This window comes from Odontesthes bonariensis, chromosome 23 (assembly GCF_027942865.1).
Source record: "Odontesthes bonariensis isolate fOdoBon6 chromosome 23, fOdoBon6.hap1, whole genome shotgun sequence".
In the NCBI taxonomy this organism is placed as follows: domain Eukaryota; kingdom Metazoa; phylum Chordata; class Actinopteri; order Atheriniformes; family Atherinopsidae; genus Odontesthes; species Odontesthes bonariensis.
In genome coordinates this window covers 10403922-10424133 of record NC_134528.1, presented here as the reverse complement: position 1 = coordinate 10424133, position 20212 = coordinate 10403922, and the positions used below count along the sequence as shown (strand labels likewise).

The following is a 20212-nucleotide window of genomic DNA, read 5'->3' as shown; positions in this document are numbered from 1 at the left end:
ATTGATTTAACTCTTACTTGTGGGTCTTTACATTTTTATCTGCATGAATAAAAACTGCCACACTTGTGAAAAACGTTAAAAATGTATTTGCACAAAAGAGGGTCTTTCACATAGTTTCTTTACTTACATATTTACAAACCTCCTGGAATACTTTACAGTCTCTCAAACTGCTCAAAAACGTTTTAAAAGAAAATGAAAAACACAAACTAAAGACATTTGAGGGAAGTGAAAGACTACAACACAAACATCAATCAAAATGTCGATTTCTTTTTTGTCTCTCATGCATTTTAGCTGAAGCGTGGGTTAAAGACAGTTTATTGCTGGGCTTCAGTTACTGAAAACATCTAACAGACCACTGACATCTGTTTGGAGGATAAAGAACACCATTTGCAGTCACGTTATGTTGAGAAAAAGTTCATTTTCAATACATTTCTGTCCACTTGGTAAAAGAATTCATATTATAGCATTAAGAATAATGCACATTAAAATCGTAAAGCTGCACTCTACGATTCCTCTTCTTTAGACAGCGCCTGCGGACAAAAAGCACACTTTTCAGAAACATGACTCAGAAAAAGGAAATATTTCTCTCCATGTTTCGCTCAGAAATCAGCTCACCTGTTTGAGAAACTGTCGGCCAAAATAATTGGTGGCCATGTTCTTTAAGCTGGTCTTTCCTCCCACTTTGCATCGCACATACCCATAAAGGTTGGCCCCTTGCAACACCAGACCCATGATGACTACAGGCTGTGGAAGACAGTAGTTTTATAGTTTAAAGGCCTACAGAAAGCTGACACTACACCCAATACATAATGATAATACATACACAGAGGAACAATAATGATCATTGGACACCAAAACATTTCATAAACGCATGAAATTTGTGATTTTTGAATTTGACGCTTGGAAATCCTTCCTGGAATTCCAGACTGGGGGCGGGGCTTCCGTGTGACGTCACAGGTGCCATGGGTTTTCCTGGCTGCCGCTATTAGTATGCTTGTTGAGTGGTGAAGGCAATAAAACGTTGGGTTCAGTGCAGTTTTTATTGCGAGTAGATGTACGAAGTGCGTGTGTTGCCCTCAGCAGCAGCAGCTCACACCACCGGGGACAGAGGAAGCGGACAGTGTCTGTGCCTCCCTGTCCGCCTGCCTCCTCTCTGGTGAAATCAGCCCGAGCCATCCCGCCGTGTTCAGCTCCCTGCGGTGCGGACACTCAGGGGGAATCCACCTGGCGGAGAGCGGACACACCGCGGGATGGTAGCCCTGATCATCAGCTCTTGATGATCGCTCTGCCGAGATTTCCACTCTCCACCTGGCGGAGAGTGTGTCCGCTCTAGGCCTTTAACAATACTTACTTATTATCAAGGAAAGAAAACAAGAAGAAGTTGGCTCGTCTGATCAGATATTAGCTGGACTTTTGTGCCAGTAGTTGAAAGAAAAAGCTGGTAAAATGTGCAAGTAAAGTGGTAAAAGTATGGAGAATTATAGGCCTACATGACTGTCCTATCAAGTGTTTGAAGAAATACTTCTGGATTGCCTTTAAAAGTGCATAAAAATGATTGATTGGTTATTTCTTGGTTTTAGATGGGTCCCTCTGTGTCTCATAAGAATCAAACTACGCAAGTTAAATGGATGTCGGCTCCTTTTCCAGTAACAAATGGGGTTTGTTTAGGTGCAATATCATCCATCCAACCATTGTCTTACGCTTATCCGAGGTCAGATCCCAGAGGGAACGGGTCCACGATGGAAACCCAGGCATCCCTCTCCCCTGCGACACTCTTCAGCTCTTCCTGGGGGATCCCGAGGCCTTCCCAGGCCAGATGGGATACATAATCCCTCCAGGGTGTTCTGGGTAAATCAAGGGCCTCCTCCCAATTGGACGTGCCCGAAAAAACCCCAGGAGGCATCCTAACTAGATGTCTGAACCACCTCAGCTGACTCCTTTTAGAGGAGCAGCGGCTCTACTCCGAGCTCCCTCCGGATGGTGGAGCTCCTCCCCCCATCTCTAAGGCTAAGCCCCGCCCCCCTCCGAAGGAAACTCATTTCAGCCGCTTGTAACCAAGACCTAACTCCAACGCACCATCACTGAGAACAAGATCTGAGATACTCAGGCTGTGTTCGAAACCGCATATTACATACTTGCAAACTGCATACTGATCGATCAGACAGTATGCAGAGCGTTTACCCACAATGCATTTCGCTCCTGCCCGAGCCGAAATCAGCCGGCCTGAAGCTGATTTCGCTTAAGCTCTAAACTCTGTAAACTTTAGCAACATTTGAAACATTTTCAGGTGAGAAAGTAGTCGTTTAGATCCCCAACGTGTTGAAAATCTGACTAAATACCGGCTGTTTACAATTTTGTTCCCGACGAATCCGGTGCTACTAAAGCTAGCCGCAGTGAGCAACGCACTTCCGGTTATTTTCACAAAATAAAATACCCGTTGCCTTTTATCATAGGGAAAGCCATTACGATACAATTGGTGCTTTTGTTTTGAAAACAGGAAGTGAACCTACCCTCGTTGTAGCTAGCTTGAAACTGCCGTTTAGACAGGAAATGACGATCGGCGACGTCACGTTACGTTGCATCTTGGGTAGTTTGAGTACGAGTTGTAACCTCATGATGTATACCCAACATTTCGGAGAATCTACTATGCATCCGGGAACTTCTCGCTCACTCAAACTCGCTTACTAACTCAAAAAGTTAGTAGGAGTAGTAGGAGAAGTATGTGGTTTCGAAAACAGCCTTAAACTCCTCCGCATGAAGTAGGGACTCATCTCCGACCCGTAGGAAGCGTTCCACCCTTTTCCGCTTGAGAACCACGGTCTTGGATCTGGAGGAGCCGACTTTCATCCCGGCAGCTGAAGGTCACGGGCTCGAAGAAGCCAACAGAACCGCATCATCAGCAAAAAGCAGAGATGCGACCCCAAGGTTCCCAAACCAGGCGGCCTCCTCTGCCCGACTACGCCTTGAGATCACGTCCATGAAAATCACAAACGGGATCGGTGAAAAGGGGCAGCCCTGGAGTAGCAGCAACGTGGACACAGCTCTTACTTTGGTTCTACAGGGACTGAATATCCTGCATCAGTGACCCCGGTACCCCACACTCCCACAGCATCCACCACAAACCCCTTCCATTTGTAAGCCTGTTCCACATCCATAAAACACACATAGACTGGATGCTCAAACTCTCATAATCCCCTTAGTAGCTCTGTGAGGGTAAAGATCTGCTCCACTGTTATACAACATGGGCAAAAACCACACTGCTGCTCCTGAATCTGAGGTCTGACAATGGGCCGGAGCCTCCTCTCCAACACCCTGAAGTAAACTTTCCCAGGGAGGCCGAGTAGTGTGATCCCCCTGCAGCTGGAACACACTCTCCGGTCCCCTTTCTTAAAAAAAATATTACATACTATATACATTTAGATCACCTGTTCTTTTCAGTTTGTACATGAACGATCTTTCTGAGAAACAAACTGAAGGCTGGACTGAATGTAAGACGGGATAGCAGACAGCGGTGAGATTTCTGGGTCATATAATCAGGAATGACCCTCCATCAGTGTTTTAGAACAAATATGCTGTACAGATGGGGTTAAACAGCCCTTTTTAGAGCTCATTGCACTGCTTTGTATACAGACAATTTGTGGTGACAAATGGAAGCCCCGTGTAACAAATGATGTTCCTTCTTTTCAGGCTGTTTTGTAGAACTTTTTGTACAATTTATGGGCCAATTGTTTAATGCTAGAGGAAGAAATTATAGTGGATTTAACTGATCTAACCAGAAGAGGCACAATGTGCTCGTCCTCGTCGTTGTGTGTTGAGGTTAACGTCTTACCATCCATTTGATCCTGAATGAAAAAAGCGCACTAAAGGCAAAGATGACCCAGATGATTGGGCAAACGATCAATCCAAGCCAGAAGATTCTGGACTCTGAATCGGATGCTTGCTGCTTCCCAGAACCCTGAAGGAAACAGGATATTCTCACAGTTAGGACATCTGCCAAAACCATGAGGCCGGCTGACAAACTAGAGCATTTATCAACATCGTGACGGCGGATGAGGTCAGCACCGTGTGAGGTTAAAGAGCCGTGTGTGAACCAGAGAAATGACCAAATCTCACCTTCCTCGACTCAAACACCCAGTGGCTCCGTCCGTCGTCGTCCACCTGGTTCCACCACCGCAAACCGACCATCAACCTCCCAGTGATGTTCTGGAAACGGACATTAGAACTTGTTAGACTTGTTGCTGCCATTTTGAAGTCTGTACTGGATTTATATGCACGCATCTTTGCACTGCTCCACACTCTGGATACCAGCTGCCACAGAGCTCTGAGGTTCACCACAAACCTTAAAGCCCGCACACACCAGTGGTTGGACTCTCTCAAACATTGGAAGATCATCTATAAATCTATTCTTGCTCCCACATCATCTAAGGCCTCATATCTGTACTGTAACTTACCATCTTTGTTCCAATGAACTACTCCTGTTATCTGTCCCAAATGTTCGTGCTGAACTTGAACGCCGCCCCGTTCCACTTGGAATAAACTGCAAAGTCACCTGAATCTTAAGGAACTGGTGTAATGTGAACTGTTTAAATATATTAAAAGCAGACACGTCGGGTCAGTTTAGCCTTTTACGACTGCTGTGTTCAATTTTATAAGGTTTTGGAGTCTTAAACTTGTGTTATTTTTAAACTTACTAACCATTTTACTAATATATATATATATATATATATATATATATATATACATACATATATACATACATATATACACATATATATACATATATACACATATATATACATATATACACATATATATACATATATACACATATATATATATATATATATAAATAAAATTTATATTATTTATAAAATACACTAACATAATAAAATTTTACATATATTTTTATTATTTTATATTTTATTATTATTGTATTTTTTGTTTTATTGCACCAAACAGTCCAGGCCAAATTCCTTGTGATGTGAAAGTTACATGGCAATAAAATCTTTTCTGATTCTGATATAGTTCTTTTTTTTTTTTATATCTATATATGTATAATAATTTTGTTTTAGTGTATTGTTGTGTTTATCCCTCTAACATCCTGCTTTACCTTTTTGTAGAGCACATTATTCACTCACTATTCTCTTTTGTTAACAGAGAGCTGTAAAAGCAGGGCTGAAAGAAGAGTGTGCTTAAACCAACAGGTATTTGGACAACAGCCTGTCTCATAAATCTAAAAGACCTCAGAATTTGTGTCAAATTGTTGAAAAACTGCATAATGTGTCTCCCTGAAAAGACAGAAGTCCCACAAAACGTGCACAGACTGGCTCTGGTGACTGCAGAATCATCACCAAACTGACTGAAAGTACCAAACGACAAACCTTCACTGTCCAGAAGTCGCATGACAGCAGAAGGATTATCATGACCATGGGGGCGATGAAACTATTGCTGAGGAGCTCACAGAGCAGGTAGACGAGGAGGGTGCTGACTCTGAAGAAGAGGTGGAAGAAGGACGCCACCGGGTGCCTGGAAGCAGATTCACAACAAGATGGGAAAAATCCACATGCAGGAAGAATCGACACAGACTTAAAAAAGTGGAAATATTCAGTTTATCTTCTTACAGAACTATAATCACATCCTCACACTTGACTAACAGATGACGAAATCCAAACACGGAACTCTCACACTAACAATATTTGCACAAATCATCAGGACTCTGTAAACTTACTTAATAGTCGTCTTCTTTGACCTTTTCCCTGCATCCTCTTCGGCATCGAACAGAGACACGTCTTCATCGTTGGTATCCTGAGGGATCAATAAGGAAGAGGCTTTACCCCCAGAGACCGAATATCACTTCAGCTAAAAGCCTCGAGTGTTTTCTTATGGACAGGTCAGAGGTCACAAGAGTGATAGTCATCCGGAGCAGAAGATTCTTTATCCTGAAACTGAGCTGGTCTGCGTTCAGAGAAACTCTGTTTAAAGTTCCTCTGTTCAGCATTTATAACGAATCTGTTTTGGGTTTTTCAGCAGAGGATCAAGATGGAGAATTATGGCATATAATACAGATATATTTCTGTATTCCCAAACACAATAAGATCATTTTAAATGAGACATACAATTACTAAACTTAAATGAATCCTTTTTTGACACTAAAGTCTGTTTAGCACTTATTTTTACTACAAAACGCATCAATAAAATAAAGGTGAACTGGTGAACAAATACATTGTTTTATAGAAGCGACAGCCTGTAGCAAACATATTTGTACATCATTTTTAAATGTAATTCTTTAACCCAACTATCACAAATATAAATATGCCATAAAGGATTCAAAGTCCACAGTGACGTAGTTATAAGTCAAATAAAAGCTCCTACATTAGGACCAAATGAGGAAATTTATTCTTAAATTTGAGAGTCTTGCACCAGGACCTTTTCCAACCGACTTAAAGTGAATATAACAGTCGTTAATAGTCTGTCCACTGACTAAAGAAGCGTGTTTACATGGCAAGTACTTTTGTATTATGGCCTCGAGTCTTATTCAGTTTCTGATCACATTCTGGTTTAGATACAAATAAGAACAACGGTTATTTATGCTCCATCCTGTGTACGTGGTCCTCTAAGAATCCAGCTTTCTTGACAAATGTCTATTTATGTCCAAATTCTTTAGTCATTTCAGCCGCAATCATTTTTAAAACGTCGAAAAAGCTCAGCAACCTGAGGGCTCTACTACGAAACAAGTTCATTAAAGCTGGGGTTTCTTTGTGTCAGCTAGTTATACAAAACATGAATCTGCTCTCAGAGATAAAGGATAAAAAAGACTCAGGCTTTCCTCTTTAGGCTCTTTGTGCTCACACAAAACAGTTGTTTATATTATGACAGCTGCACATAAAGCTTTTACATTTTTTACTGGATAATGAATGTTTTTGGCTCTGAAACTGACCCACAATAAGATGGAAATTAAGTTTTACTGACTGAATATCTTCTGATATATAGGCCTGAAACTAACTAATTTTCTATAGCCTAGTTAGTTTGATCAAATATCAGCTGTAGGCTATTGAGACTTGATGTAAAACATATAAAACCCATGGTAACCCATGGTAATGGTGCTTCTTTGGTGGGTCAACGGGTTTAGATATTTAACAAAAAATAAAAGGTTGAATTGTAGTTAAGATTAAATCCCTGGAGGGTTCTGTCTGAATCACCATTGTCTTTGAATTAAATGTGGCTTTTAAAATGCTCAAATTTGATGAACATCTCGATGTAGATCACTGACTTTTAAGATGATAGCTGAAAAATTTATTTTCTCTAGAAAATATAGCGTTTGTCAAACGTACAGTAAGCGCTTTAAGTTGTTACAATAACAGACACAAACTGTTAATACTTTTATCCTGACCAGATTTAAATGTTGTCTCGGTCTGGTTTTGCTGTCTTGGATCTCATCAGGACAAGAGACAGTGAAAAGACTCACTGTTTTCAGGTGATTTTACATGAAACTGTGAAAATAAATTCATCTGCAGCAGGTTATGAGCTCAGCTAAAGATTCTGTGGTGATCCAACAGGTTACGGTGAGCCATTTTCACTTCATGACACTGAAATCTCTAACTTTAGATGCAACAGAGCTCATTCACAGTCCACCCCTGTGATCAGCTGTTTACAGGCCACAGCATCCTGGTTTATGCACAGGTTTTGCATGTAACATATGTTTACAAGTGCAGTGATCCAGTGATAAACTGCGCATTTAAACTAGTCAAAACCCGCATTTGGAGATGCAGCTTCTGAATGCTGACTGGGATGATTGCGGTAAAACGATTTACCACGTATCTAGGATGGTCAAACTTAAGAAAGTGTTGAAAACTTCGCCCAAGGTATAAATAATGCTATATAGTTGTTGCAGCGTCTTTGTCAAAAAATGCGACGTGTCGGTTTCTAACGAAGGCAACTTGCCTTTCTGACCAATTACGTTAACTGTTCACCATTATCAATAAAATTAAAATGAATACATTCATATCCACACTGCTTCACCACATGTTTAATCATAAGTATCAACTGGGGGTTTATATTAGTGTTTGATGGTTGACAGCAAGAATGAAGTAGACAAGCTAACGTTAGCCACAGTTAGCTAAGATCGAAACACTACAGCTACAACAGCGTACATATCAAATTTAAACATACTGCGTCTACAAGCCGGATATGAGCAAATGTTGTGACTAATCATAAGAAGATATATATATATATATATATATATATATATATATATATATATATATATATATATATATATATATATATAGTTAGGAAAGAACAAGCTGAAGCTAATATAAGGGTAGAGCTCCAACAACTAGCATGCTACGTTAGCATTAGCAAGACAAGCGCGTCCGCTGTCCGTATCTGCTGCGAAAAATTTCACAGCTCGACTTCTTCACTGTATGACACAATATTTCACCAGCTGTTTGACAGACCCACATTTAAAGCAATAAAAACTAGTATTAGTTACTTACCCCTGTTAGCATGTTGAATTTTATCAGGCTCTTCCTGGTTACATACTCCGTTAGACGTCACTGTACGCAGCAGTCATGTGACAAAAGCGTGCTACGTCATTGTATTCTCCCATCTAAAAGAACCGTCTTCGTGTTTATGGTTATAAATGTTTATATTTAAGCATAGACACATGTTTTCCTTGCATTTGGAATGAATTTTAAATCACTCCTAAATAAATCTGAAGCTGAAACTCTTGGAAGTTTTTAAGCTGAGTTTGGAGGATTCTAATAATTTTTATCAAAGCAGGCCCAGATCTTTACATGGATTTCATTCCAGTTTTTTGTTGTTGCTCAGAATAACCTGTGTTCTGACACTTTTACTTAATTTTTTGGTTTCAGGTTTCCATAAAAATACAGCATAGCAGGTTATCTAAGACTTTTTGGTCACCCGTGCATAGTAAATGGTCTCATAAATGCTACACCCAGTTTGTTTGCGGTCACATTCATGCGATAGATCTCTGAGAACAAAGGAGACTGTTTTGTTTCCATATGAAAACATTTTTATTTGCGTAAAGAAAAAATTGGAACATTTCCAGTAACAGTATTCCCTCAGGCACATGAGAGCATAAATATAACCCAAACACACACATAAAATGAACTAGTTGTAGTTTTGCAACAACAATAATCTGCTGTAAACATGTTAAACATGTGAAGAGTTTCATATTTTTCCCTTTACTTTGCAGATGTTGTCTGGTAACAGTACAGTACTCTTGTTTCTTTTTGCTTATGTTTGTGGAACAAAGTCATTTGCAGGTGAGGTGGGAGGAGAGGGGCTTTTCAGAGGCAGCGGCTCTCCGGGCGCCACCAGAGCAACAATATTCTCCTTTTTGGGAAGCCAGAAAGCCGGATACAGAGGCTCCAGGAACTCCGTCTCGTACTTGTGGATGAGCGTCATGGTTTCAGTCACCCCGTAGAAAGCCAGCAGGCCCCGCGTGTAGTCCACGTAAACCCCGATCCGCGTGAACTTCTCCACGTTCAGCGGGGTCTCCACGTCGCTGTGCCAGGCGGAGAAGGTGCGTCCGTTCCACTGGACGCACCAGGAGAAGTTGTTTCCCGTGATGCAGCTGTTGCTCTCGTTGCCCTTGCGGTCGATGCTCTTGTAGGTCAGCCCGATGTGCGAGCCCTCGCCGCTGATGTCGACCTCAAAGTAGTGCCGGCCCAGGTAGAAGCTTTCTGTGGCCAGGACCTGCCGCCAGTTCTCAAACCGCTCGGGTAGGTCAGGATAAGGATGCTGCCAGGGGGTGGTGTTAGTCACCTTCCTGTTCTCCTCGGTCAGGCGGAGGAACTTGTGAGCCGTGTCGGCATCGAAACTCACTTGGTTTCCATCTGCAGAGGATTATTCAACGTGTCAGACATGTTTCATAAGATCAGAGGAAGGAGTGCAAACAGCGGTGTGTTTGCCAGGGTTACAAGTCTGTTTACTTTGTTCATTTGTGAGGCAAAAACACATCTCGTATGGTTTATGTTCCAACTGTTATGGGACAGTTACAGTAACTCATCAGATATTTTATAACTTCAACAAACACAACCACAGATGGGAGCTCTATAAGGAGCTCTATAAGGATCCAAACAAACATCTAATCATGAAGACTCTCAGAGGTGTAAAGGAGGCTCGACTGAAGGCTGTTTTTAAACTAGCTGGTAGATTTAAACTGGAACATAAGAGAGTTTCTTCTTAATGTTGAGAATTAAATCAGTTAATTATGATCACGTGTAAAAGATTTAAAGCCGTTTAGATTCTGTACAAATAGAAACGGAATGGTTTTAAACCATAAAAGCACGGTTAAAATGAGAGCTCATTTTGAATGAAAACATCTGTGTCGCATCAGCTCTGAAGCAACACTTTAAGAGTGATGTAATGCTGGCACACAATTACGTGCATAGGCCATTCAAGCTCGTGTTACACTTTCATTTCACCATTTAAAGCAACACGAGAGAAGTTAGGGAAAATTAAAACTATGTATTTCATAGCCTTAAACTTTCCTGGAGCTCTCGGAGGCTGAGATACCGGAGTTCAAGGCTTTGGTTTCCAGCCCCGTTCCACAAAGTTTTGCTTTATGGTCACTTCGTATCTTTGTGGCCTCTTCAACTTGACAACACATGCATCTGTATGACAGTCGTGTTACATCTGAAAACTGCACGGGGAGTCTGAGAGACAGATTTTCTAATGTAACTTTAAAGGGATAGTTCGCCTCTTTTGACATGAAGCTGTATGACATCCCATATTAGCAACATCATTTATGAACATTTTCTTACCCCCTGCTGCGTCCTGTGAGCCGAGTTCCAGCCTCGTTTTGGCGTTGACAAAAGTAGTCCGGCTAGTTGTCTGGGTTTTCATCCAGAAAAAGTCAGACCTCACAATCGCTTGGCCCTATTTTCTCCCCCTAATTTTTTTTCTGAATTATCGAGATACTTCGAAATCCCGCGAGAACATCCAACCTGCAGGTGACTCTCCCGCAGTGGTGTAAAAGGCTCTGGACTCCCGCAGATTTATGGTGACTCCTGCCCCGCACATAAATGCCACACCTTCAACTTTCTGCCGTACAGGCTCAATGTAGGTAAGGCATGTAACTAGTTTCACACAGGTTATGATACTCTTGTCATGTTTTAGACTTTATCCTTCTATTGTAAGCCAAGACACTTAAATCCCCTTTCTTCCCTATTCTTATAGCAATAAAGTGACGGTGGTAAACAAAATGATATTTTTTTTTTTGGTGCCATTTTCTCTCCCTTCATATCACTGCCTGCTGTGCAGACCGAGCAGCAAACACCGTAACAGGCGCGGCTGTCGGCAGGCGGCAGTGATACGAAGGGAGAGAAAATAGGGCCAAGCAATTGTGAGGTCTGACTTTTTCCCGGAGAACGATTTTGTGATGCAAATGTATTACTCTTTTGAACGCATATTGTTTTGAGAAGCAAAATGCTTTATTTTTTAAGACTCAGACAACTAGCCGGACTACCTTCATCAACACCAAAACGAGGCTGGAACTCTGCTCACAGGACGCAGCAGGGGGGAAGAAGATGTTCATAAATGATGTTGCTAATATGGGATGTCATACAGCTTCATGTCAAAAGAGGCGAACTATCCCTTTAAATGGACCACCCTCCTCGTCCCAGATTTGAATGAGAGGAACTGTGTTAATATACACTTAAACTTTACTGTTTCCATGCAAAAAGATGGAACTGTAATGAAACATTTTTCTGCTTGTGTGTCGCTCCACTTGCATCTTTTATGCATCAGATTCTAAATGAGTAGATATTTCTCATTTTCATCATTTTGTGTGTCATCTCAGTGCTTTTATCAATCCAGCACAGAGTAAAAATGATTTGCTTTCCGTCTTCGTTCACACTTTTCACATCATCTCTTTCTGTTGCCGTGGATACCTGAGGACTGCTCGCCGCATGCTCGACCCACATTCGCTGAAATAAAAACACTTACATTTGAGGAAGTCGGCTCGCGTCTCCGGGTCAGGTATAGACATGTTGTGTTTGGCTGCAACAATCGCTTGCACTGTCGTCTTTATTCCCATTTTCTCTGGAACAAAAGAAAAGATTTAGATTTGCGGTCATGTGGCCAGAAATGCACGCTCCTGGTAAACAGGTATTTGGTGTCTTTCCGCTCCTTTCGTTGACCTCATTTGCATCACACACAAAGCAGGTGAGTCACAGGGAACACATGACGCTCTGAGGCATATTTTGTCTCAAAAATTCTTTACATGTGCGAGCACGCCCAGATGGTGAAAGAAGCGCCTGAACAGCTGTACCCAAGTGCAGGTTGTGTTGCGTTTTCTTCAGGCAGCATCATTCTGAAGAGGTTTTCTTACCGCTTTTGCACGTCTCCTTGACTTTCTCGATGTACGAGGACACCAGCATGGCACAGAGCTCCTGCGTGGAGTCAACGATCACACGGCTGAAGGAGTTCAGGCAGTCCATCAGGCCGATGTAGACCCCGGGCAGAGAGTTATCGGTGGCTTCTTTCTTCCACTCTGAGTACTCCTGCACACCAAACACAGCGACACTCAGGAATGAGACAGACACAAACAACAAACAGCTCAGCTCACACTGGATCGAGCCCCTTTTAGGGGTTCACATCCATCGGGGGTTGATTACAGACTAACAGAAGCCTTTATTCTCATGTTTGTTTTATTTCTTCTGCTTTAAACAAGACACACGTCTTTCACAAACCTGAAGAAGAGCAGCCAGAGGCTAAACAACCAGAAAGGTCATACGCTGGAAAAAGTGCCCCTCCAAAAATAAGTAAAAAAAACAACAAATACGAGACGTTTTTGCTTGAAATAAGCAAAAAAATCTGCCAATGGAACTAGTGAAAATCGGCTTGTCAAGATTTCTTGAAATAAATGTGATATTTAGGACTTTTGAGATAAAAGTGATCTTGAAATTAGCTTAAAACCCTCTTCAAATGTAAAAAAAAAAGCTTGTTTCACATGATATGTGACTCAAAACAATTTGTTTTCAAGACTTTTTCACTTAACAAGATATTCCAGATGTATTGTCTTCAAACAAGTCCCTATATCTGGCTGAAATAGAACTTGTTAGGCAGTTGTGTCTTATATTAAGTGTAATGAGATATTTTGACTAGAAATGAGACAAATATACTTGGTGAGACTTTGATTTTTTCACAGTGTACGGTTATTTATCAGAACATTTCTGATAAATACTGTGTGTGGATATCTGACACTTCTCACATACATTGATCAATGTTTCCTCATCTTAAAGCTGGGGGTTCCAAAGCATTTTTAACACCGTTGCAGAATTGCGATACGCTTTAGATTCGTTTGACGGTGTGAGATGCTGTGCAGCACCGACTTGAGGTGCAGTGAGAAGCAACGCATGTTGGACAGAAGTCCCCACATCACGTGACATTTAAAGCTTGTGACGGGTCAGATGCAACAGTTTCCTCTGGCTGAAGGCTTCACCGGCAGCTCATGTTCCACATTTGGTGCGAGAACTTTCTGGCTGAAGAGTTTCTGTACTGTTGGTCTGAACAGAATGGAGCCTTAGATTTTTCATCTCTTTGAATTACTGTCTTTACACTTTCCTCATGATGTAATTTTATACTATTCTGAGAAAAGAAATGAAACAGAAAGTGTTGCTGCAGCGGTTAAATACTCGGACGGTTCTCGTCCTTCATAAAGTCATCCAGATGCAGCCAAAGACGCACCTCTTTGCTACGCTCTGACAAATCATCAGTGTCCTGCCTGCGGTGGACGGAGCTCAGAGCGCTCTCAGTTTGGAGAATCAGAAGCTTTACTAATGGGTGAGATAAAGCTTAAAGCTACTCAGAACTGGGCCACGAGGATGGCAAACTTTTACCATCAAAGCTAAAAACCAAAGAGCTACACTGTGGAGCTTTAACGGGCCGAACTCTCAAAACGCTACAGCATCTCAGCAGAAAGCAGCCAGATCACGTATCGAGTCGACCGAGTGAAACAAACAACAGGGAACAGGGAACAGGGAACGGGGAACATTTCCCGTTAGCATTTTAATAGAAATCAGTCGGCTTGGAAGCTGAGAACAGAAGGAAGCTGAGGCCTGAGGTGGCTGTAGCTCAGGAGGAAGAACCATCGACTGCCAACTCCCGGCTTCCCCGGACTACGACACCCGTCTTTTTTCTCTTTTATTATTCGATGGAATAATTGATTACCTAAATAACCATTTGCTGCAGCCCTGCTTAAGATAATAATGTAAAAAGTGTTGAAGCATGGCCTCTCTGGGCTTCTGTAGAGATCAGACGAGGCGTGGCCGTTACGCTGGAAAAAATCTAAATCTTACCAAGTATATTTGTCTCACTGAGTATCTCATTACACTTAATATAAGACACAACTGCCTAACAAGTACCATTTCAGCCAGATATAGGGACTTGTTTTAATACAATACATCTTGAATATCTTGTTAAGTGAAAAAGTCTTGAAAACACCTGAAATCACATGAAACAAGCTTTTTTTTCATTTGAAGAGGTTTTTAAGCTAATTTCAAGATCACTTTTAACTCAAAAGTCCTAAATATCACATTTTATTTCAAGAAATCTTGACAAGCCGATTTTCACTAGTTCCATTGGCAGATTTTTTTTTGCTTATTTCAAGCAAAAACGTCTTTATTTGTTGTTTTTCTTACTTATTTTTGGAGGGGCATTTTTTTTCCAGTGTAGGACTCGTGACCGTACCTGCAGGAAGTCCACGTCATTCTTATTCCTGGAGATCTTCTCCACCTGCGCCTGAGTCTTCTTCAGCTCCGTGCACCTCTGCTCCAGGTGAACCCGGATGCCTTCGGCCTGCTTCAGAGCCTGCTTCTCCTCGCCCTCCAGGATCTCCGTCACCTCCCTCTTGGCCCTCTCCACCACCGCCTGCAGCTCCTCAAACTGGCTCTCGATCACCGCCCGTACCTCAGTCACAGATTGCTGCCAAACATAACAGATGAAGGGTCCAGCGGGGCCGAATGATGATCCTGAATAACTGCAACCTCACCGAGAGAAATCTCTGTTGCCTAATCAACACGCAGCAAAGCGTGGGTTTGCTGTGACACCTCAGGGAAACCTGTTTGGCGGGGGCGGCTCCGAAACCTCTGGGATTATTGTCCGGAGGATTCTCTGGCTAATAATAGAGGCCGCCCACTCAATACTGTGAGATTTGTGTGACATTAACACTGTGACTCATCTCAGACGAGTCATGCGTTGTGTTTACCTCAATAGAAACCGTGTTGAGCTGGAGTTTGTTGATGGCGTTCTCCGCCGCCGTCACCGTCTTCACCATCTCAGTCTGCTTCTCCTTCAGTTCCTTCTGTAATCACAACCCAGGAAAGAAAAAAGAAACAGGCTTCAGCATGGAAACCCCAGTCCTCACCGTCATGCTGAAAATATGTCAAACACAGAGATCGTCTTCAGTCTAACAAGTCAAGTCTAAATTCCTCAGGCAGGTTCGGACGACTCGGGGCTAAAGCTGCTTCACAAAGATTCATCTCCCATAAAAGTTCAGACCCCGAGGGACGCACTGCACATAGTTCCCTTCGAGTCAATTAAAAATTCACAACCACTCAGGTTACTGTAGAAATATCCCACAGCCAAACGCTGTTTAGACGATGAGGAAGCCTTCCTTCAGCACTGCTTTTAGTATCACCGGCAATAATCTTCAGAAAAAAAATCCCAAAGTTACAGGTCAGTTAGTTACTTATAGCAGTTATATTATCTATTGTGACATGAACATGCAAATATTTGGTCAATACACTGGAAAAAATGCCCCTCCAAAAACAAGTTAAAAAAAACAAAAACAAATAAAAGACGGTTTTGCTTGAAATAAGCAAAATAAATCTACCAATGGAACTAGTGAAAATTGGCTTGTCAAGATTTCTTGAAATAAGATGTGATATTTAGGACTTTTGAGATAAAAGTGATCTTGAAATTAGCTTAAAAACCTCTTCAAATGTCAATTAAAGCTTATTTCATGTGATATTGTCTTCAAACAAGTCCCTATATCTGGCTGAAATAGTACTTGTTAGGCAGTTGTGTCTGATATAAAGTGTAATGAGATATTTTGACTAGAAATGAGACAAATATACTTGGTAAGACTTTGATTTTTTCCAGTGTATGGAATGGAAACATGATGATAAAGTCACAAAATATTTTCTTTAAACCAAGCTGAGAGAATAAATAGATCTTTAAGTTCTTAAAGTTTACCAGTAAAATGTGAAACAGCATGAATTCCTGTCAAATGACGTGAATTTTTGCAGTCTGATCTTAGAAAATAGAGTAGTTATTGCTTTGCAAGTGATGTGGCATGTGTTACTCGAACACATTTTTGTAGTTTCACATGTAATTTACTGCTCTGTAATAATACTTTTACCCTAACCCTAATTATATGGCATATTTCTTTAGTAAAGGAGTAAAATGCGTAGAAAAAGTGCCCATTTCTACGCATCGCCATGAGATTATGTCGTTCCGTGCTACTGGGAACGAGAATATCTCCACGTGGGAACACAGTATCACCGTATTTTGTGTAATACTCATCCTGCATCACATTTAAAGGGGAACTCCGGGGCATTTGAAGCGCAATCCCATTGCTAGAGGTTGTCAAATACTGATAGTAGGACACAGACTGGTGCAAATCTGCGCTCCCTGTGTGGAGATAGCGCTGTTCGCTCAGCCTGTCATGCGAGGCTAATACGTGGTGGCTAAGGGGCAAGAGCTAACCCTTCCACGTAAAACAACAACTTGCACACTGCAGAAACGTCACACCACTTTATAAACCATCTGACAATAAAGTCACAAGCCTTACCATCAAAACCATATGCATGGTTCTCACATTACTGGCATGGGGACGTTACAAAACAACTTTATAAACAGCATGTAACTCACCGGTTAGTTGTACGCTCGCGCATGTGAAAGCCCAAAAGAGTCAATGGACGATACTCCCATATACAAAGCAATTATCTTCTCTAGAAAAACTGCGTTCAAGTATTTAAAACATTACAACAATACATGCCCAGTAATATTGTTGTAATGTTTTAAATACTTGAACGCAGTTTTTCTAGAGAAAATAATTGCTTTGTATATGGGATAATATAAGGTTTATTATTTGCCCCTTGGCCACCACGTATTTGGCTAGCATGACAGCGGCCTCCGGACATGGAGCCCGTGCACCAGGTGAGCTTTTAGAGTTGCCATTAAAGCTCATTCTCGTGCCAAATAAGCAGCAGAGCTTGGAGCTGACAAGAAGCAGCCGAAATTATCTGAAATACAACCCTGACAGACGGGTGGAGCGGATCTACCGTTTGGCGCTGAGACAAAAACGTTCAAATGGGAAAAAGCAGAAATGAACCTGAACGGTTCATGTTTGCTCGTGTTGGTCTTTTTAACCATCTGGCTGAGAGACTAATAACTCATCTGTTTTACTGAAAATGTAAAACCTAGAGCAGGAATTCTAATGAATCATCTAAAGTAAGCAAGTATGAGTTGATATTTTTCTCCTGTGCAGAGTGGTTTCATGCTTGGAAGGAACATAAACTCTGTGGGTGTGTGGTATGTTTGAACTAAAAAAAAAAAACGTGAGTTATGTAATAAAGTTTCAAGTGAGATGAGGTGGAACATGAGCTCTGACCAGGAAGAGGAAGATGTCATTGTATTGTGTTCCATGTCGGCTTCTGTCCAGTGAAACTAAAGGATTTCCTCTTTTTGAGCATCACATTTAATGTCGGTATCCTCACCTCCTTTCTAGTTTCACCAGTAACTGAGGTATTTTCACCCACATTTCTGTTTGTTTAGCGGCTCCTAAGTGAGCTGTGTGAAGTTTTGTAATAACTTGCTCTGGCAGTGTGAGGCGCCTCTGCAGGAATCTGGACTGGAACATGAGGGCAGCGGACTGTCACAGGCTCAGGTTCCCAGAAAACGTTGTTGCGATTTGATTAAGTGTTCAGAGCTGAGTGAGAACAACTGTCATGCCCAGTTAGACACTACTATATATACACGTCTCTTCATCAGTATGTGACAGCACCGATGGGATTTAGAGAATTATTTCTGAACCGAAGTTTCAAACTGTGGGCCCTCAGATTTTATTCTTTTATTCTTTTGATGCTGAATGATTTATTTTTTTATTCCTTTGCAACTGATTGAAAGAAGAGATTAAATCCTGCTCCACCAACAGACTCAAAAACTCTTTTGTTCCTCTGGCCATCAGGCTGTACAACAGCTCTCAGTGATGGCTCACTGGTCACTTTATATTTTTAAACTGTTTTTTTTTTTAAATTGTTTTTAAATTCTTAGATTGTTTTTAAAGTGTTTATAGGTCTAATTGTATAAACATTTGTATTGCTTTATTATGTCTGCTACTGGATGCTTGAATTTCCTTCGGGATCAATAAAGTATCTATCTATATCTATCTATCTATCTATCTATCTATCTATCTATTAAAAGCTCAGAATACATTTTAGAGTTTAAATGTAGTCTGCTGATTCATTTAACAGAACTAAGGTTGTATTTGAATAAAGCTCCAAATCTGAAGCTTGAGTTTCAAAACTTAATCACATTTTATCAACTGATTTTATCTGATTCTATCTATTGTTCTTATTTCCTTCTTTTTTGTTTAAAATCTAAATCATGCTTTTTATTTCCACTGTTTTAATGTCTCTGTAAAGCACTTTGAATCGCCTTGTTGTTGAATTGTGCCGCACAGATAAACCTGCCCTGCCTGAAGTGATGCGGGTTAGGTCTGATGGGTTAAAATGCGAAAACTTGCCTCGATCTGAGAGCGGGCCTCCATCACCGGCATGGTGTTGTGGCCCCGGTGGTCCTCCGTCACACAGTCCTGACAGATGCAGCAGGCGTCGGCGCAGCAGAAAAGATCCAGGGGCCACTTGTGGCTCTCGCAGGTGCGCCTCTCGATGTCCCTGAGCGGCTCCACCAGCCGGTGGTTCTGAAACTTTGGGTTCTCCAGGTGAGGCCGGAGGTGGGCCTCACAGTACGACACCAGGCAGGTGAGGCAGGACTTGAGGGCCCTGCGGGGGCTCTCGATGCACGAGTCGCACACCACATCGTCGGGACCTAAAGGTTCCTCCTTCACCTCCCCGTCCGACTGCGGCTCTCCCTCCTTCTTGTCCTCTTCGGGCTTCTTGGGGTCTTCAGACTCCTTCAGATCCTCTTGGATTTTGGTCTCCTCTGCCGCCTTTGAGTCTTGACTTTGTTCTTCTTTGCTTTTGATCTCTGGGGCCTCCGCTGTTCCGTTCTGTCTGGGGCCGTCGGCTGGTTTGGGTTCAGCTGGACTCTGCGGACACTTCGGACATCCTTTGCCTTCGCCTCCACTCAGCTCACCTGCGCAGACGGCGCACGGCTGCTGCAGTTTGGAGATGGGAGCTGCCTCCACCGCTGCCGGGTCCGTCTCTGCCATGTCTCCAGCCCTGCTCTGCCTGCCCCGCTCCACTCCCACTCTCATATACTCTCAGGAAACAACTGGCTCAGCCGCTTTTGTCAGCCTCTAGTTCCTGGATCACTCTTCAGAGTCTGAAAAAGCCACACCTAGACGTCAGTCAGGGCTGAAAGTTTCACTCTAAATGCCACTCTGCTCCTCGCATGCAAACAGTGAGACGCAATCACTGCCCTCCCTTCCCCTGAGGACGAGAAGCCGCAGGGTGGAGCTCTCCAACCAGGAACACAGACAGAGGTGTAGGGTTGCATTCTCACACATGTTTTGAGTTTCAGCTCAAACTAAGTTTTCTCCAGATGATAATCAGCATCTGCAGCCTGCTGATGAAATCACTGCCTGCTCTGACTCTGCTTTATCTGCCGCCGTTTCCTTCTTTCACATGTCGGCACTTCTGCTGCTCCAAAGTTCAAGTGGAAAATCCAAAGTTACCGCAAACACTGACTCAATCAGGGAGGCTTTCAGAGCAGATACCGCCACCAAGTGTCCAGAGCTGTACTCTGATCTGTGATGAGGTTATCTGCTCTGCTCATGATAAACCTTCAGTCCAGAGAGGAGAACAGGACTCTGTAAGAGGAGCCATTTATTTCTACTCATTTGGTAGATCTATTATTTATAATAGAATGGATATGAAGAGGACCCCCAGTAAATTAGTCAAACTGAAATTAACGGATAGGGACTCCTGTTGGAAATGCCAGAAAGAAGTGGGCACCTTAGTTCACATGCTCTATGGCTGTGACAAAAATTATCAGC

The 20212-nt window shown here is 42.1% G+C and overlaps 2 protein-coding genes across 2 annotated transcripts; both read right to left on the bottom strand.

The window, feature by feature from the left end:
* Positions 1–71: 71 nt before the first annotated feature.
* On the bottom strand, positions 72–8574 carry tvp23b (trans-golgi network vesicle protein 23 homolog B (S. cerevisiae)). Its single transcript, XM_075457848.1, has 7 exons — positions 8496–8574; positions 5729–5805; positions 5382–5526; positions 4114–4203; positions 3830–3955; positions 616–744; positions 72–530 (listed from the first exon to the last, which is right to left on the bottom strand). Exons 1-7 carry the CDS (start codon positions 8505–8507, stop codon positions 504–506), a joined length of 606 nt encoding a protein of 201 aa, XP_075313963.1. The 5' UTR covers positions 8508–8574; the 3' UTR covers positions 72–503.
* A 456-nt stretch (positions 8575–9030) lies between these two features.
* Positions 9031–19599, bottom strand: trim16 (tripartite motif containing 16). Its single transcript, XM_075457661.1, has 6 exons — positions 18779–19599; positions 15236–15331; positions 14719–14952; positions 12359–12530; positions 11974–12069; positions 9031–9860 (listed from the first exon to the last, which is right to left on the bottom strand). Exons 1-6 carry the CDS (start codon positions 19469–19471, stop codon positions 9259–9261), a joined length of 1893 nt encoding a protein of 630 aa, XP_075313776.1. The 5' UTR covers positions 19472–19599; the 3' UTR covers positions 9031–9258.
* Between the last annotated feature and the right edge of the window lie 613 nt (positions 19600–20212).